At 53.4% G+C, this 13,440-nt stretch overlaps 1 protein-coding gene across 1 annotated transcript; it reads left to right on the top strand.

Moving 5' to 3' along the window:
- Positions 1 to 7,832: 7,832 nt before the first annotated feature.
- HOXB13 (homeobox B13) lies at positions 7,833 to 10,425 on the top strand. The gene is made up of 2 exons (XM_008062442.1): positions 7,833 to 8,778; positions 9,790 to 10,425. Exons 1-2 carry the CDS (start codon positions 8,178 to 8,180, stop codon positions 10,041 to 10,043), a joined length of 855 nt encoding a protein of 284 aa, XP_008060633.1. The 5' UTR covers positions 7,833 to 8,177; the 3' UTR covers positions 10,044 to 10,425.
- The last annotated feature ends 3,015 nt before the right edge of the window (positions 10,426 to 13,440 follow it).

Below are 13,440 nucleotides of genomic sequence, written 5' to 3'. Positions count from 1 at the left end.
CACTGTGAGAGGAAAGTCAGGCTCCTCAATCCTCTGAGAAAAGATTTCTGGTATCAGGGGCCAAAAGTGGCTACTGTCCCCTCTAATCATGGACAAAGTTATATACTCTACAGGGACCAAATTTTTAAAAAAGGGAGTGATTCTGCAATTTAAAGTGAAGGGCATGTCATTTGCCCTTTTAGAACTCTTAGAAAACCAGAAAACCTCTGAAGGAGGTGGAAGGAAAGAAGACCAGTTCAAGTCCAAGTGGTTCTGAGCCAGGGCAGATTAAGAACTCAGAGCTTAGTCGGGCATGGTAGTGCGCACCTGTAGTTCCAGCTACTTGGAAGGCTGAGGTGGAAGGATCGCCGGAGCCCAGCAGGTCGAGGCTGCGGCGGCCGAGAGCAGCCACTTCACTCCAGTCTGGGTAACAGAGTGAGACTCCAACTCAAAAAATAAAAAATAAAAAAAGGACCCAGAGCTCTGCACTAGTAGGGCTGAGCAGACAGGCTACAGACAACTAGCCCAAATTCCCAGTCTCAGAAAGTGTTGAGGTCTGGGGTAAATGGCTGGCCCAGAACCTTGAGGGCTTGGCGAAGATGGACTTCCCCCCGGCCAGGTTAGCATCCTCAGGGCAATAACCAGGCACTGCCCAATGCTCATCTCAGGCCAGGGCTGAGATTCAGAAAGGGAGATGGTGTGTGCACGTGCACACACTCACAGACACTCTTGGAGGAGACAGGAGAGTTATTTTCAATGTTGTGTTGAGTCTCAAGTTATTAGTTCTTTGCAACATTCAAGAGCAGGAACCCACCAGCACCATGAGCTGGACAGGACTTATGGACTATTTTCTTTTCTTCCATCGTGTGTGTGTGTGTGTGTGTGTGTGTGTGTGTGTGTTGGGGTGGAGGTGTTCGTGTGTGAAACACCAGTGTTCCTCCTCTTCCAACTTTGTTTCTTGAAACAGATAAATAACATAGAAGGAAGAAAAGAGAAAGGCTTTTGCTACAGGGGTGGGGAGGGACAGAGAGAACGGAGGGGAGGCTACAAGATGTTCAAATTCTTTGCTTTTGGAAGGGTCCCAGGACTCTCAGTGATGGAAATGGAGGAATCTGAGCAAGAAACCAACTCTTTCCTAAGCTTCAAATCTGCAGCTCCACTTCAGGTCAGAAGGATGGGTTTGGGACTTGAGAGTCCTGGGCTTTAGCACTGACATTCTTCTCAATTTAATAAATAGGTCAGTCACAGTGGCTCACACCCGTAATCCCACACTTTGGGATGCTGAAGCAGGAGGATTGCTTGAGCCCAGGCATTCAAGACCAGCCTGGGCAACATAGGAAATCCCATCTCTTCCAAAAATTTGTTTAAAAATTAGCTGGGCATAGTGGTGTACACCCAGAGTCCTAGCTACTCAGGAGGCTGAGGAGGGAAGATTGCCTGAACTAAGGAGTTAGAGATTATGGTGAGCACTCCAGCCTGGGTGATAGAGTGAGACTTTGACTCAAAAACAAAAACCAAAAAAAACTCAGTCTAGTTCTAGCAGAGTCTACACTAGCAGCCCTGGGAGTAGCCAGCATTTTCCTAATAATCATCACCAACGCACATTCGAAGGGAAAACAAAATGGAAATGGTGGGAGGGCTGGAAGTGACTCAAACTGCTATCTTGAAATTGCAGGTAGGTTTCTTTCTTTCTTTCTTTCTTTCTTTCTTTCTTTCTTTCTTTCTTTCTTTCTTTCTTTCCTTCCTTCCTTCCTTCCTTCCTTCCTTCCTTCTTTTCTTTTTCTTTTTTTTTTTAAATAGAGTCCTTTCTCCTGAGTCCCACCCAGGATCCCAGGGGTTGGAATAAAGTAACCCTAGTCTCCCAGGACCCAGAAGCTCTGCAAACCCCAAAGACGTCGATCATGGGTCCCCATTTGAGAATCCTACTCCTGTTACGCCACTTCCAAGTGTCTCTGGGCTGGGTGCCTGGAAAGCTTCTCAGGGAATTACAGAATGAGGGTGAGGGAGGTGACCACCGGCTCCAATTTGGCTCCATTTAGGGGGCTACTGCAGAGTGTACACCCTGAAGCTGACTGTCCCAACTGAGTCAGAACATGAAGGTTGCCACACAGAGAATGGGTCAAAGGCCAGGCTCCCACAAAGCCCCAACAAGTTGTGCCCCACCCTAGAGCTGAGTGGAAAAATCACGGGCAGCCCAGTGCCCTCTTTCTGGTTTCCTCCTTGGTTTTCCTCTTTCTCTTTCCAGTGAGGCTCCTCCTGCCTGTCCCCACTCTTCTGATCTCAGTGACCCCTGCCAGGGATCAGTGCTTCCTTCCTTACACAGTGAAGATTGGAAAACTGAGGCACAGAAAGGGGAAGTGACTTGGCCCAGTACGCCGAGCTCGAACAGAATCTCCCATGAGGCTTGTGCTCTGCGGTGTGACCGGTGTGACCATCTAGACCAAGAATTCCTAATCATTTGAACCCAATCTTGGTTGGGCTTCTCTGAGCTGGATAACTCTCCAGCAAAGTCCAGGGTCTGAGAAGGGGGCTGGAGTCTCTGGGGCCAGCCAGTCTTGCTACTCAGCATACATGGAGGTCAAGAAACAACTGGCTTATTTACCTAGAGCCGGGGGACTGAGGACCGAGACGCTTGGTCTCTGTTCAGCGACCCTCCGGTTTGGCCCCCCTTCTTCACTCTCTTCCTTCTTCCCTTCCTCCCTCCTCTTGGGACCCCACTTACAGTTCTCTGGGCTTGGCTAAGCACTCCTCCAGCGTCTAGGCTTCAGCAGGGCCTCAGAAGTGGCCGCGTGGTTGCAGCAAGCTTCTCCTTCAGCAACTCATCCTTTGATTCTTCCTCAGATCCATCTGTTCCGTGGTTTTGAGGCCATGATAAGCTATAATTTCATACCTGACTCCCTCAACCCTGGGTTCGGAGGCACTCAGGTTTGTCCTGAGAGAGTTCCAGTCCTGAGGATGCTGCAGGGCTGCCTGGGCTGGGGAGGGACGGAGGAGGTGACAGTGGCCTCCTTCTGACCCCCGCCATGCCTGCATCCTCTGGGCTCTTATCTCTCTGACTCGCTGGCAAATCGTCCCAAAGATTTTCCTTTAAGGCGGAGAGAGGTCCCATCTGACTTTATTTCAGGGAGAAAGGCCAGAGTCGCCCCTCATCCCCAGCCGGCTGCAGCTCTGTCCTCAGGCAGGCTCTGCACAGGGGCAGCGCAGCCACGCCAGGCTGCCCTCCCAGGCCGTCTCCTGCCAAGCGCAGCCTCTGGGCGGGTGAGAGCTGTGAGCCCAGCAGGCCCTTTCCAGACTTCGGAGAAGAACAATGGAAAATTGTGCTAGAGGGCTGCAAAAGAAAAACGCGTGTGTTGGAGGAGGGAGAAAAGTAAAACGGAGACGAGAGAAAGAAACAGAAAGAAGAAAGAAAAGAGAAATGGAGATGAACGGGGAAGATGGAAAAAGACATGCGGAAACGAACGAAAAACGAAAAAATGAAAGGAAGAGGAAGCAAACAAAGAGGAAAAAACTGTAAGTGACGGGGAGAAAGGAACCAGAGGAAAAATAAAGGTTAAGCAAGGAGTGGGTGGGAGAGCCCAAAAGTGAGTGGAAAAGATGAAAAAAAAGCAACAAAGAAAGGGCAAGATAACCGAAACGGAAGAAAAGACAGAAAGGAAAACGCAAATATAAAAAGAAAAGATGCCAAGAGACTGGAGGAAGAAGAGAAAAAATACAGCCAGAAGGAAAGCCAGAAAGAATAGAGGATAGCATCCCAATTAGGCCATTTTCATAAAACCCAGAGAAGTCAAGCCACCAATGCAACTTAGCCAGGCCCGCCGCGCCGTCTGGCCGGACAGGGGAGCCCCAATCTTTGCAGAGCAGGAAGCGACGCCGCTGCAGATCAAGCCTTCTATTCCTCGCGACCGACCTGAGGGCCGCCATCGTCGCCACCACATCGTCGTTCCAGTTGGGAGAACCAAGGCAGCAGGCGCTCACTTCACAAAAAATAAAACATAATTCAGCAAAGGCCCCCAGGTGCGGCGGGTGGGCGCCTCTCGCCCCCCTCCCCCTCGCTGGCGGGTCCCTAGCACGGGCGGGGGCGGGAGCTGACACCGAGGTGCCAAGTCCCCGTGGCCGGAACCCCTGGGGGCGCGGCGGCCGCGCTCAAAGGCCGGGCTGTAAAGGTCACAGGCGGTCTGTGGGGCCGGGCTGAATGGGCTCCCGGAGGTAAACAGACTCTTAACTTTCAACTTGGCCTTGACCTTCCTGGAGGTGTCTGGCCGGTATGTAAAGGAGCACGCTGAGGCTTTCAGCGCGTTTGGCTGGGTCCGTAAAGGAGGCCGGGGGAGGCTCCGGCTCCAGGAAGGTCTGCCAGGAGGCTCCCAGCAGGACACAAAGGCTTCTGTGGGGCTGGGGGAGGGGCAGGCTCAGCTCAGGCAGGCTGGGAGATCAGGACGCCTGGGTTGTGCGGAGACGTGTTTGCTGAGCTCATATAGAGCCGCAGTTTCTCTACGTGAAAACTAAAGTCGTAGGGTGGCAAGTGAGAATTGACCAGCACTCTTTTTTGGTTTTGGTTTTTTTGGTTGGAGTCTCACTCTGTCGCCCAGACTGGAGTGCAGAGTGGCAGGCTCACGGCCACCACAGCCTCCACCTGCTGGGCTTAGGCGATCCTTCCACCTCAGCCTTGCAAGTAGCTGGAACTACAGGTGCACACTACCACGCTCGGCTTATTTTTTAATTTATTGTAGAGACGAGCTCTCACCAAGTTGTCCAGGCTGGTCTCGAACCCGTGAACTCAGGCAATCCCCTTTCCTCAGTCTTCTAAAATGCTGGGATTACAGGCTGAGACACCACGCCCGCCCGAGCGGCACTCTTTAGGACAGTCGTCGTGTCAAAGAAAAGCAGGTGGCTAGTAATTCATTAGAAACAAATACACATATAGGAACACAGATAGAGCTCATATGTATTCATATTTTATTATGAAATGCTTCTATGTGCAAAATCGCATTAAATCGTCACAGCATTTCAGTGAGGCAGGAATTATGATTCCCATTTTACAGATAAGGAGACTTAATCTTACTTTATCTGACTCCAGCTGAGGTCTGTGATGGGTCATAGGCAGATGGACATACACATACAGTAAATAGGAGCAAATATACACCCATGTGTTAACAAATACAATATACAGAACTATTCCCTGGGATCTAGTAGGTGCTAAGTAAATTGTAAACAAAGCAAACTCCATAGTACTTATTCTAATTGAAATGTATGTGTGTACTTGGGGGGAGGGGGTTGTTCCAGCACAATTGGTGACCTTCTCCTGGGCAAAGTTCAAGTTGACCATTTCTGCATTCCACAACAATGCAGAGTTACATGCAGTTAGATGTTTATTTCAATGAACATGGATAAGAACACTATGTATCCAAAAAGTACAGTTGCTGCCAGTGTTGCCTATGAATTAACATTTTAAAAAAGTTTTCCTTTCAAAATTTGAAATATAACAGATGTACAGTAAAGTGCAGAAATCCCAAGTGTACAGCTCAATGAATTTTCAAAGTGAACAAACCCGTGTAGTTAGCATTCAGGTTGAAACCCAGAGGGTTTCCAGCACGCTAGAAGACTTCTTATGTCTCCTCCAATCAGGAGCCCCTCCTTCCCACAGCGATGTCTATTCTGACCTCTATCACCATACACTAATTTTGTTTGTTCATGAACTGTATAGAAATAGAGTTACACAAAAGTTACTCTTTTCTGTCTGACTTCTTTCACCCATATGTCTATGGGATTCATCTGTGTTGTGTGTAGTTTCTTCTTTTAAAAATTAAAGTGTAGGGTTGGCTCGGCGAGGTGGGGAAGGGATTAAAAAAAGAAAAAAAATCGTGGTGTAGTACTCTGTTATTTAATCATAGCATGATTTTTCTGCTCATTCTACTGTTGGTGGACATTTGGGTTGCTTCTAGCTTTTAGCTACTGTAGATAAAGTTGCTGTGGGTTGTGTATGCCTTTTGATGAATATAACATTCGTTTCTGTTGGGTTTATGCCCAGGAGTGGAATTGCTGGATCATAGGGTATGACTATGGTTATTAATTTTTTAATGTAGGGGTCTATTCATGCCTATCAGTTTTACCCACATAAATTTTGCCCACATGTGTGTGCGTGTGCGTGCGTGTGTGTGTGTGTGTGTGTTTGTCCAGTGGAGGCTGAAACTGTGACCATACCCTATGTAAAAAACAGTGAAAAATTCTTAGTCTTTAGGTTAAAATCCCCATATTTCTGCCTTTCATAATTAGACAAGCAAGAGACTACATGATGAGAAAATGGAAAACATCAGAGAGATATCTTCTTCCTTTTCCTTCATGTTGTTTTCAAATACAATAAAATCTAGGAAGAATTCCTTGCTCGGTGTCTCATTATTAGTCCTTCTTTAAGAGGGATCTACACTCTCCACTACAGCCTTGCAGAAGGTAGCAACTCCAGCTTGCATGAACCCTTTTTCACAAGGTGGCTCAAGTTCAAGTTCAAGTTGGTGATGGGACAAGGCTGAGCCTACCCGGAGCTCAGGGTGGTCAATTTCCTATTATTGCCAAGACCTTGGTGTAGAATGGAAAAATTCTTGTCTTCTCTAGAAAAACCGAGGATTCTAGAAAAAACACACAGAAAGATTTGATTTGGGAGGGGTAATAAAGGAAACAGAAAACCTCTAAAGACAGATTTGTGAAACAAGCCGTTTGATTCTTGTGAACTGCACTGCACAATAGGCCCCAACAGAGGGGCCTCAAGCAATTCTGCCAGTGGTCAGAGCTCTCCCTCCCATTCTCTTTTCCTTCTAAGGAAATTTAAAGCTTGGAGGAGGCAGACAGGGGTCCTGGGCCAGTGCAAGGGACGTTTTCCTGGGCCTCCTGGATCGCAGGGAGAGGACTGCAGGGCAGAGAGGCTGGGCATCCCCACACCAGCCAGGCGCCTACTTTCTTGGGGTCCAGAAGTCCCACAGTTGGTTCATGGCACTTAGCCAGGTCTGGTTTCCCCAGACTTCCCTAGGTCCCAGGAAGAGGGGAAGAGGACGTTTTTTTTTCTTTCCAACTAGCACTTCAGGAGTTTATAAGATTCTGTCCCAAGCTCTCCTTTAACTTTTTTCCCCTCTCTGTGCCATTATCCCTGGACCTCTCTCTCTCTCTTTCCAAGTACGTCTGTCTCTCTGTATCTGTTTCCCCACCCTTAAACGAAAATCCAGACCCCCTTTCTTCGCAGACCACGTCTAGAGGTTAAATTTCCCTTTCGGGTCCGGACGTTGAGTGTCCTGGCTTCATCCGGATCGCGCGTCTTCTACGTCTGAGTTCGTGTCCCCCGCCGCCCCCCTCCCCTCGCCTCACCCGATGGGGCCTCCAGTGCCTTCTGGGCAGTAGCTTTGAGTCCCTGGGAAAGGGGTGTCCAAGGAGTGTCATTACAGCACATGTGGGACAGGGAGGGCATCTGGAATGAACTGGGGTGTTGCTACCCGGGACCCAAAGTAAGGGGCTCCAAGAAATAGCCGTTAGCCCTCATTTCCCAGCCGCCTCTCACCCAGGCTCATTCCCGGGTTCTCCTTTGAGGCCGAGAGCGGCCTCCCGGCTCCACCCCCGACTCCCCTTCCCCCCAGGAGATGGACACTTTATAGGGAGAGCTTTTTATTCTCTCGTTAAACCTGCCAAAGCGCTGGAGACAGAGATCTAGGGACAGAGAGGAGGAGACAGAGGTGGGGCTTGGCTCCTCGTCCCCTCTTCCTCCGCCTACCACCCCACTCCTCCCCCCAACATGCAACGGGGTCTCTCCAAACTAAGAAAGCAGCGAAAGGACACCTCCTTTTTCTCTAGTGTGGTTTTCAAATGCAAAGAGAGAGAAGGGGGGGAGAGGAGAGAAGGAGAGAGGCAGAAAGGAGGGAGGGAGGGCGAGAGGAGGGAGAGAGATTGAGAGAGAGAGAGAGAGAAGCTGGGGTAAAGTATTTTCGCAATTTCTGCCTTGAGGATTTTATTAGCTTCTCTCCCCAGGCCGCAGCCAATGAGCGCGCGGGCAAGGGCCCTGCGTGTCTGCGTCAAGACGGCCGTGCTGAGCGAATGCAGGCGCCTTGCGAGCTGGGAGCGATTTAAAACGCTTTAGATTCCCCGGGCCTGGGTGGGGAGAGCGAGCTGGGTGCCCCCTATATTCCCCACCCCCGGCATCCCATGAGCCGGCCCTCGGCCCCATGGAGCCGGGCAACTATGCCACCTTGGACGGAGCCAAGGATATGGAAGGCTTGCTGGGAGCGGGCGGTGGGCGGAATCTAGTCGCCCACTCCCCACTCGCCAGCCACCCAGCGGCGCCTACGCTGATGTCTGCTGTCAACTATGCCCCGCTGGATCTGCCAGGCTCTGCAGAGCCGCCAAAGCAGTGCCACCCATGCCCCGGGGTGCCCCAGGGGGCGTCCCCAGCTCCAGTGCCTTATGGCTACTTTGGAGGCGGGTACTACTCCTGCCGAGTGTCCCGGAGCTCGCTGAAACCCTGTGCCCAGGCAGCCACCCTGGCCGCCTACCCCGCGGAGACTCCGGCGGCCGGGGAGGAGTACCCCAGCCGCCCCACTGAGTTTGCCTTCTATCCGGGCTACCCGGGAACCTACCAGCCTATGGCCAGTTACCTGGACGTGTCGGTGGTGCAGACCCTGGGTGCTCCCGGGGAGCCTCGCCATGACTCTCTGCTGCCCGTGGACAGTTACCAGTCCTGGGCCCTCGCCGGTGGCTGGAATAGCCAGATGTGCTGCCAGGGAGAGCAGAACCCACCGGGTCCCTTCTGGAAGGCAGCATTTGCAGGTAACCTCCGCTCCGCTGGCTCCCCTTGGCTTGAGCCTAGGGTTCAGGGCCCCACTGGCACTTGCCTGGGAGGAGGAAGAGGGGCACTTGGGGTTCGTTCGGGAGGAGGAGCTTGGTGGTTCTTCTTGGTTATCAGGATTCTGAAGGGGAGTCCAGGCCACTGGGGAGCCTGGGTGGAGGCCCCAGTGGGTCAGTGTGAGGGCCCTGAGCTGGGTGTTATCTGGGGTCTGAGGGTTACCAGCCCTTCTCACTTCCCCAGGAGGCCCCGGGATGGAACCAGCTTTTCAATATGTCGGAGAGCCTTGGATCTCTTTACTGTTGGGTGGGGATCCGGGTGTCCCTACCCAGCACAATCCCACGCTAATTCTACACAAAGGCTAAAAAACTCTCGAGTCACTTGGTGGGGGGGATAGGTGCGGGAGGTATGCATGGAGGTGTTGGGTGTTCTGTAGCGAATGCAACCCTTCACTCTCTGTTAAATGAGCTTTTCGAGCTTTTCAACTTCCAGAGGAAAACGTAGATTTCCTGAAGCCATGACATAGGTGTGTGCATTGGGGTGGGTGAACGTGTGTTGCGTGCGTGTGTGTGTGTGTGTGTGTGTGTGTATCTTGGGAGTGGGGGCAGGAACATGTTTCCTCCTGTATAGAATTTGCCCATGCAATCTACACGACTGGCCAAGAGTCTGCAAATGCATGCAGGGTGGGCATTTGTGATTGTAGGCAAAGGCCTGGCTGTGTGTGTGGTGGGTGTGCTTGCAGACTTGAGAGTGTGAGAGTGGTGAAGGGTGAGGGTGGCCTCTGGGAGGCTCAGCGGTGGTCAGAGAACCAACCAGGAGCCAGGATTTCCCTGTATGCTTTGGGGGAGCAGGAGCTCATGTGCACCTGTAGAGTGACCTGGGGGCGCCTGTAGGATGACTTAGCCTGGGGCTTGCAGGGCCCGGTTCTGCACCAGGGCTTCTATTGGGCAGGGGTCTGAGTGTGCTTTTTTCCCCTCTCCCTTTCCGCTGCGTAGACTCAAGCGCACAGCACCCTCCTGAGGGCTGTGCCTTCCGTCGTGGCCGCAAGAAGCGTATTCCTTACAGCAAGGGGCAGTTGCGAGAGCTGGAGCGTGAGTACGCGGCTAACAAGTTTATCACCAAGGACAAGAGGCGCAAGATCTCAGTGGCCACCAGCCTCTCGGAGCGCCAGATTACCATCTGGTTTCAGAACCGCCGGGTCAAAGAGAAGAAGGTTCTTGCCAAGGTCAAGAACAGCGCTACACCTTGAGAGATCTCCCCATCTGGGTGGGGGAAGGGGAAGCAGAGGTATCCTGGGGGAATCCAGGAGCCTGCCAGGACCAGGCGGGAACCAAGGACTCTGCTGAGGGACCCCCAGAGATGACACCCTTCCCAGGCCACCAGCTCCTGGACTGTCCCTCGGGCCGCCTGGGTACCCCGTATCCGCGCGGAGCGGAAAGCCCACTCCGCCAGGGTTCCCAAAGAACTTGTCCCAGTCACATTCCACAGTGGCGATGATCTGATAACCAGTACTAGCTGCCGTGATAATTAGTCTCATATTTTCTATCTAGAGCTCTGTAGAGCACCTTAGAAACCGCTTTCATGAATTGAGCTGATTATGAATAAACTTGGAAGGAGATCCCTTTGCAGGGCAACTTCCTCGAAGACCCCCCTCCCGTTCACACCCTTCCCTATCCCAGTAACAGCAGGAAGGCTGGGGAGAGGGGAAGGACAGACCCTCCTCTGATGCCCGTTTAGCATCTTTCCAAGGGGACAGCTGGACAGGATGGACAATGCTGGAGGGTGCTACTTCTTCCCTTCCTTGCCTGGCCCTAGGTTGTAGCCCTGTCTCCCATGCCCCCGTCCCTGACTCTTAGATTTCGCAGTTGGGGGAAGATGCAGCCAGCAGGCTGCCCACATCAATTCTTCCTTCCAGAGAAAAAGGAATTTGAGAGAGTGCCTGGGTAATTCACCATTCCTCATTTCCTCCCCAAACTCTCCAAGGCTCCCGTTAATATGCCTGGCAGTTCTGACCAAAGCAGGTCATGGTTTGCTGGGCATTTGGGAGCCCACGAAATAGATACTTGTGGCCTTATAGATGTGGCCTCTCCCAGGCACAGCTGGTTACAGAATGAGAGAATAGTGTCCTACGCCACACTCTGGCACACCCAAACGTGGTGGTATAGACTGGCAGGAGAGAAATCCAGAAAATGTCCCCTTCACCCATTTTATCCTGTGTGCCTACCCCACACGCCGAAGAGCTCTGGGCCTCAGGCCTGGGAGACCTGGCAGGCTCTTCTGCCATTCAAACAGCGTAGATTGGTCGGTGAAACCTGAAAGACCCAGGCTAGGGGAAGAGGAATCCCAGTGGCCGATACTACCATGGTCGGAGACCTAGCTTCCTGTCACTTTGGCTGGCTCAGTCCACGGACCCTGAATCCCGGTGGGTGGAGGGGCGGGTTTTTCCCGGTCCATGTAGACAGACCCACAGTGCGGATTCCGGAAACTGCGAGGTGCAGCTCGGCTGTTTGCAGAGCCGGGACCTTGTGCCAGTTCCCTGGTGTCGTGTACCTGGGCCCAGTGCCTGGTGGGACTCGCGGGTCTTGCCGGGCCTTCTTGCAGCCCAGGCTGGCGAGGGGTGGGGGTCCTTCAGACGCGCTCCCTGGGATCGATCGGCCGCAAAGGCCTGAAGTTCGGGGCACCGCGCGACTAAGTTCCGAGCAGCCGGCCGGCAGGGAGCAGCTGGTGGCGCGCGGCGGCCACCGTCTCGAAGGCCTTTCCCTTTCCGGGCCAGCTCGCAGTTCTCCAAGAAACCCCGGGGAGGCCACCGCAGCCAAGGGATTCGAGTGTTGACGGCCCGCGGTCGGGTGGGATCCTAGCCCTGGCTTCTCTCCCGGGAAAGAACGAAATGGGAAGCGACTCACACTCCTCCAGATTTATTTACCAAAGAGGAGCCCGGGACTAAGGGACAATATCAAAAAACGGGCGATCGCCCGCCCTCCCTGGGTTTCAGAGTGTGAGTGCGTGGTGGGGGCCGTGGGAGGGTCGTGGACAGAGGAGGCGGCGGCGGATTTCGTGATATTAAAAACCCTCCCAAGGCTCGGGGTCCCGTCTCAGCCGCCCGGCTACGCGCCCCGCTCAGAGGCGGTCACTTTCCGCGTCCCACGTTCTCCTTTCAGCGAAACCCCATGCAGGAAGCTTTTACTATCCCAAGTTCTCACTCTGCCTCCATAAACCCCAACCCGCCGACGGTCTCGCCAGCAAACCGCTCCCTCGCCGCCTTCAGAAGTGGCGAGAGGTCAGCGCAGATGGGCGCGTGGGAAGGGCGCGAGCGAAGTGAGGGGAGCGTCCTGGTGCGGGGTGCGCACGCGGGGAGGAGAAAGATCACGAAAGGGGCCGCCACCTCGATGACCCTAGCCGGTCCAGGTAGAGACCCGTGGGGGTCGGGATTCGCCGGACTCCCCCAAGGCTCTAACTCAGACTCTACTCTGCCATCAGGAACGTAAGGTCTCGGGGGTCCTCGATTTTTGGCTCGCAATAAATTCAGAGCAAACAAAAGACTTGCAGTCTTAGAGATTTATTCCGCCACGGTGTTTGGACTATTAAAAAGACAAGGGCGCCCCCTCCCGGCAGAGGCTCGCCACTTCAGGGGAACCCGCCCTCCGCCCCCGGGCTTTCATCCCCCACCGGGCGACCGGCTCCGCGTCGCCTGGGGCCTCGGGCCTCGGGGACTCTGGGTGCGTGTGAGAGCCGCCGGACCCGACGTCGCCCGGAACTCGGCCGGGGCATCGGCAGATGGGTCAGTCCAGTCTCCGAGAGGCCCAGGAGGAAGGCAAGGAGGGCAGCAGGAGCGATCTGGAGTAGAAGAGCAGGGCGGTCAGGGCTCCCGGAGCAAGGCCGCGGCGCCATCTGCCCTCGGTCCACGTCTTCGTTCCACCACCCATTCGCGGTGGACCCTCGCTCTTTTTTCTGATCTACCTGTGTGGAACCTGTGCAGAAAGCATTTAATTTCGTTTTGTGTTAAACCCTCTTCGGGGAATCCCTTCCCAAACGCCCGATTCTACTCCCGAGATGAATTCCGCTCACCCACGCCCGACTGACCGCGTTGAAATCTCTCATTCGTGTTTACATGGGAGCAAAATCCGCAAATCTACCTGCAGCGATTTGCTTTTTAAAATACGGGCTATTTTAAGCTACGGGGGAGGATGGTTTGCTAATTATTCAGACAAGCATGCGAATACCAAGTCACAAACAGGTCAATTCAGACACCATTCTCACAGATAAACGCACGCAGAGGCAACACACATAAACTCCAGAAAATAAGCCAGGCGCCTGTTCATCAACAAGGTGAAATATACTCTGCCCTCCACCCCCTTCCCCTCCCTCGGAGCCAAACGCCTCCCCCCGTCGCGAGTCTCAGCGCGCAGCACGCAGGGTCGGAGGGCCGCGTCTACGCGGGCTCCAGGACCGAAATCACTAACCCCAAAGCAGGTGGATTTTATTCATTAGACCTCCGGAGTCCCCCATAAGGGAGCAGTGGCGAAGGGCGTAGACGCTGCCTCCGGAAGCTCTTTTGGAATCTAGGTTCCGGCAGCAACGCGGAGAGCGAGCCCGAGGCTCCATCTTTCAGGTCTTTCACTCCCGCGGGCAGAGGCTTCCGGCCGCCC

The sequence above is a fragment of the Carlito syrichta genome, unplaced genomic scaffold, assembly GCF_000164805.1.
Source record: "Carlito syrichta isolate Samal-C Ts95f unplaced genomic scaffold, Tarsius_syrichta-2.0.1 Scaffold305705, whole genome shotgun sequence".
Taxonomy (NCBI): Eukaryota; Metazoa; Chordata; class Mammalia; order Primates; family Tarsiidae; genus Carlito; species Carlito syrichta.
This window is presented reverse-complemented; position numbering and strand designations above follow the sequence as displayed.

Excerpts from the sequence above, each read along its gene's own strand:
- HOXB13 (XM_008062442.1), top strand. The coding sequence starts at position 8,178 with ATGGAGCCGGGCAACTATGCCACCTTGGACGGAGCCAAGGATATGGAA. Across the intron at positions 8,779-9,789 it reads CTGGAAGGCAGCATTTGCAG|ACTCAAGCGCACAGCACCCT; the intron begins GTAACCTCCGCT and ends TCCGCTGCGTAG.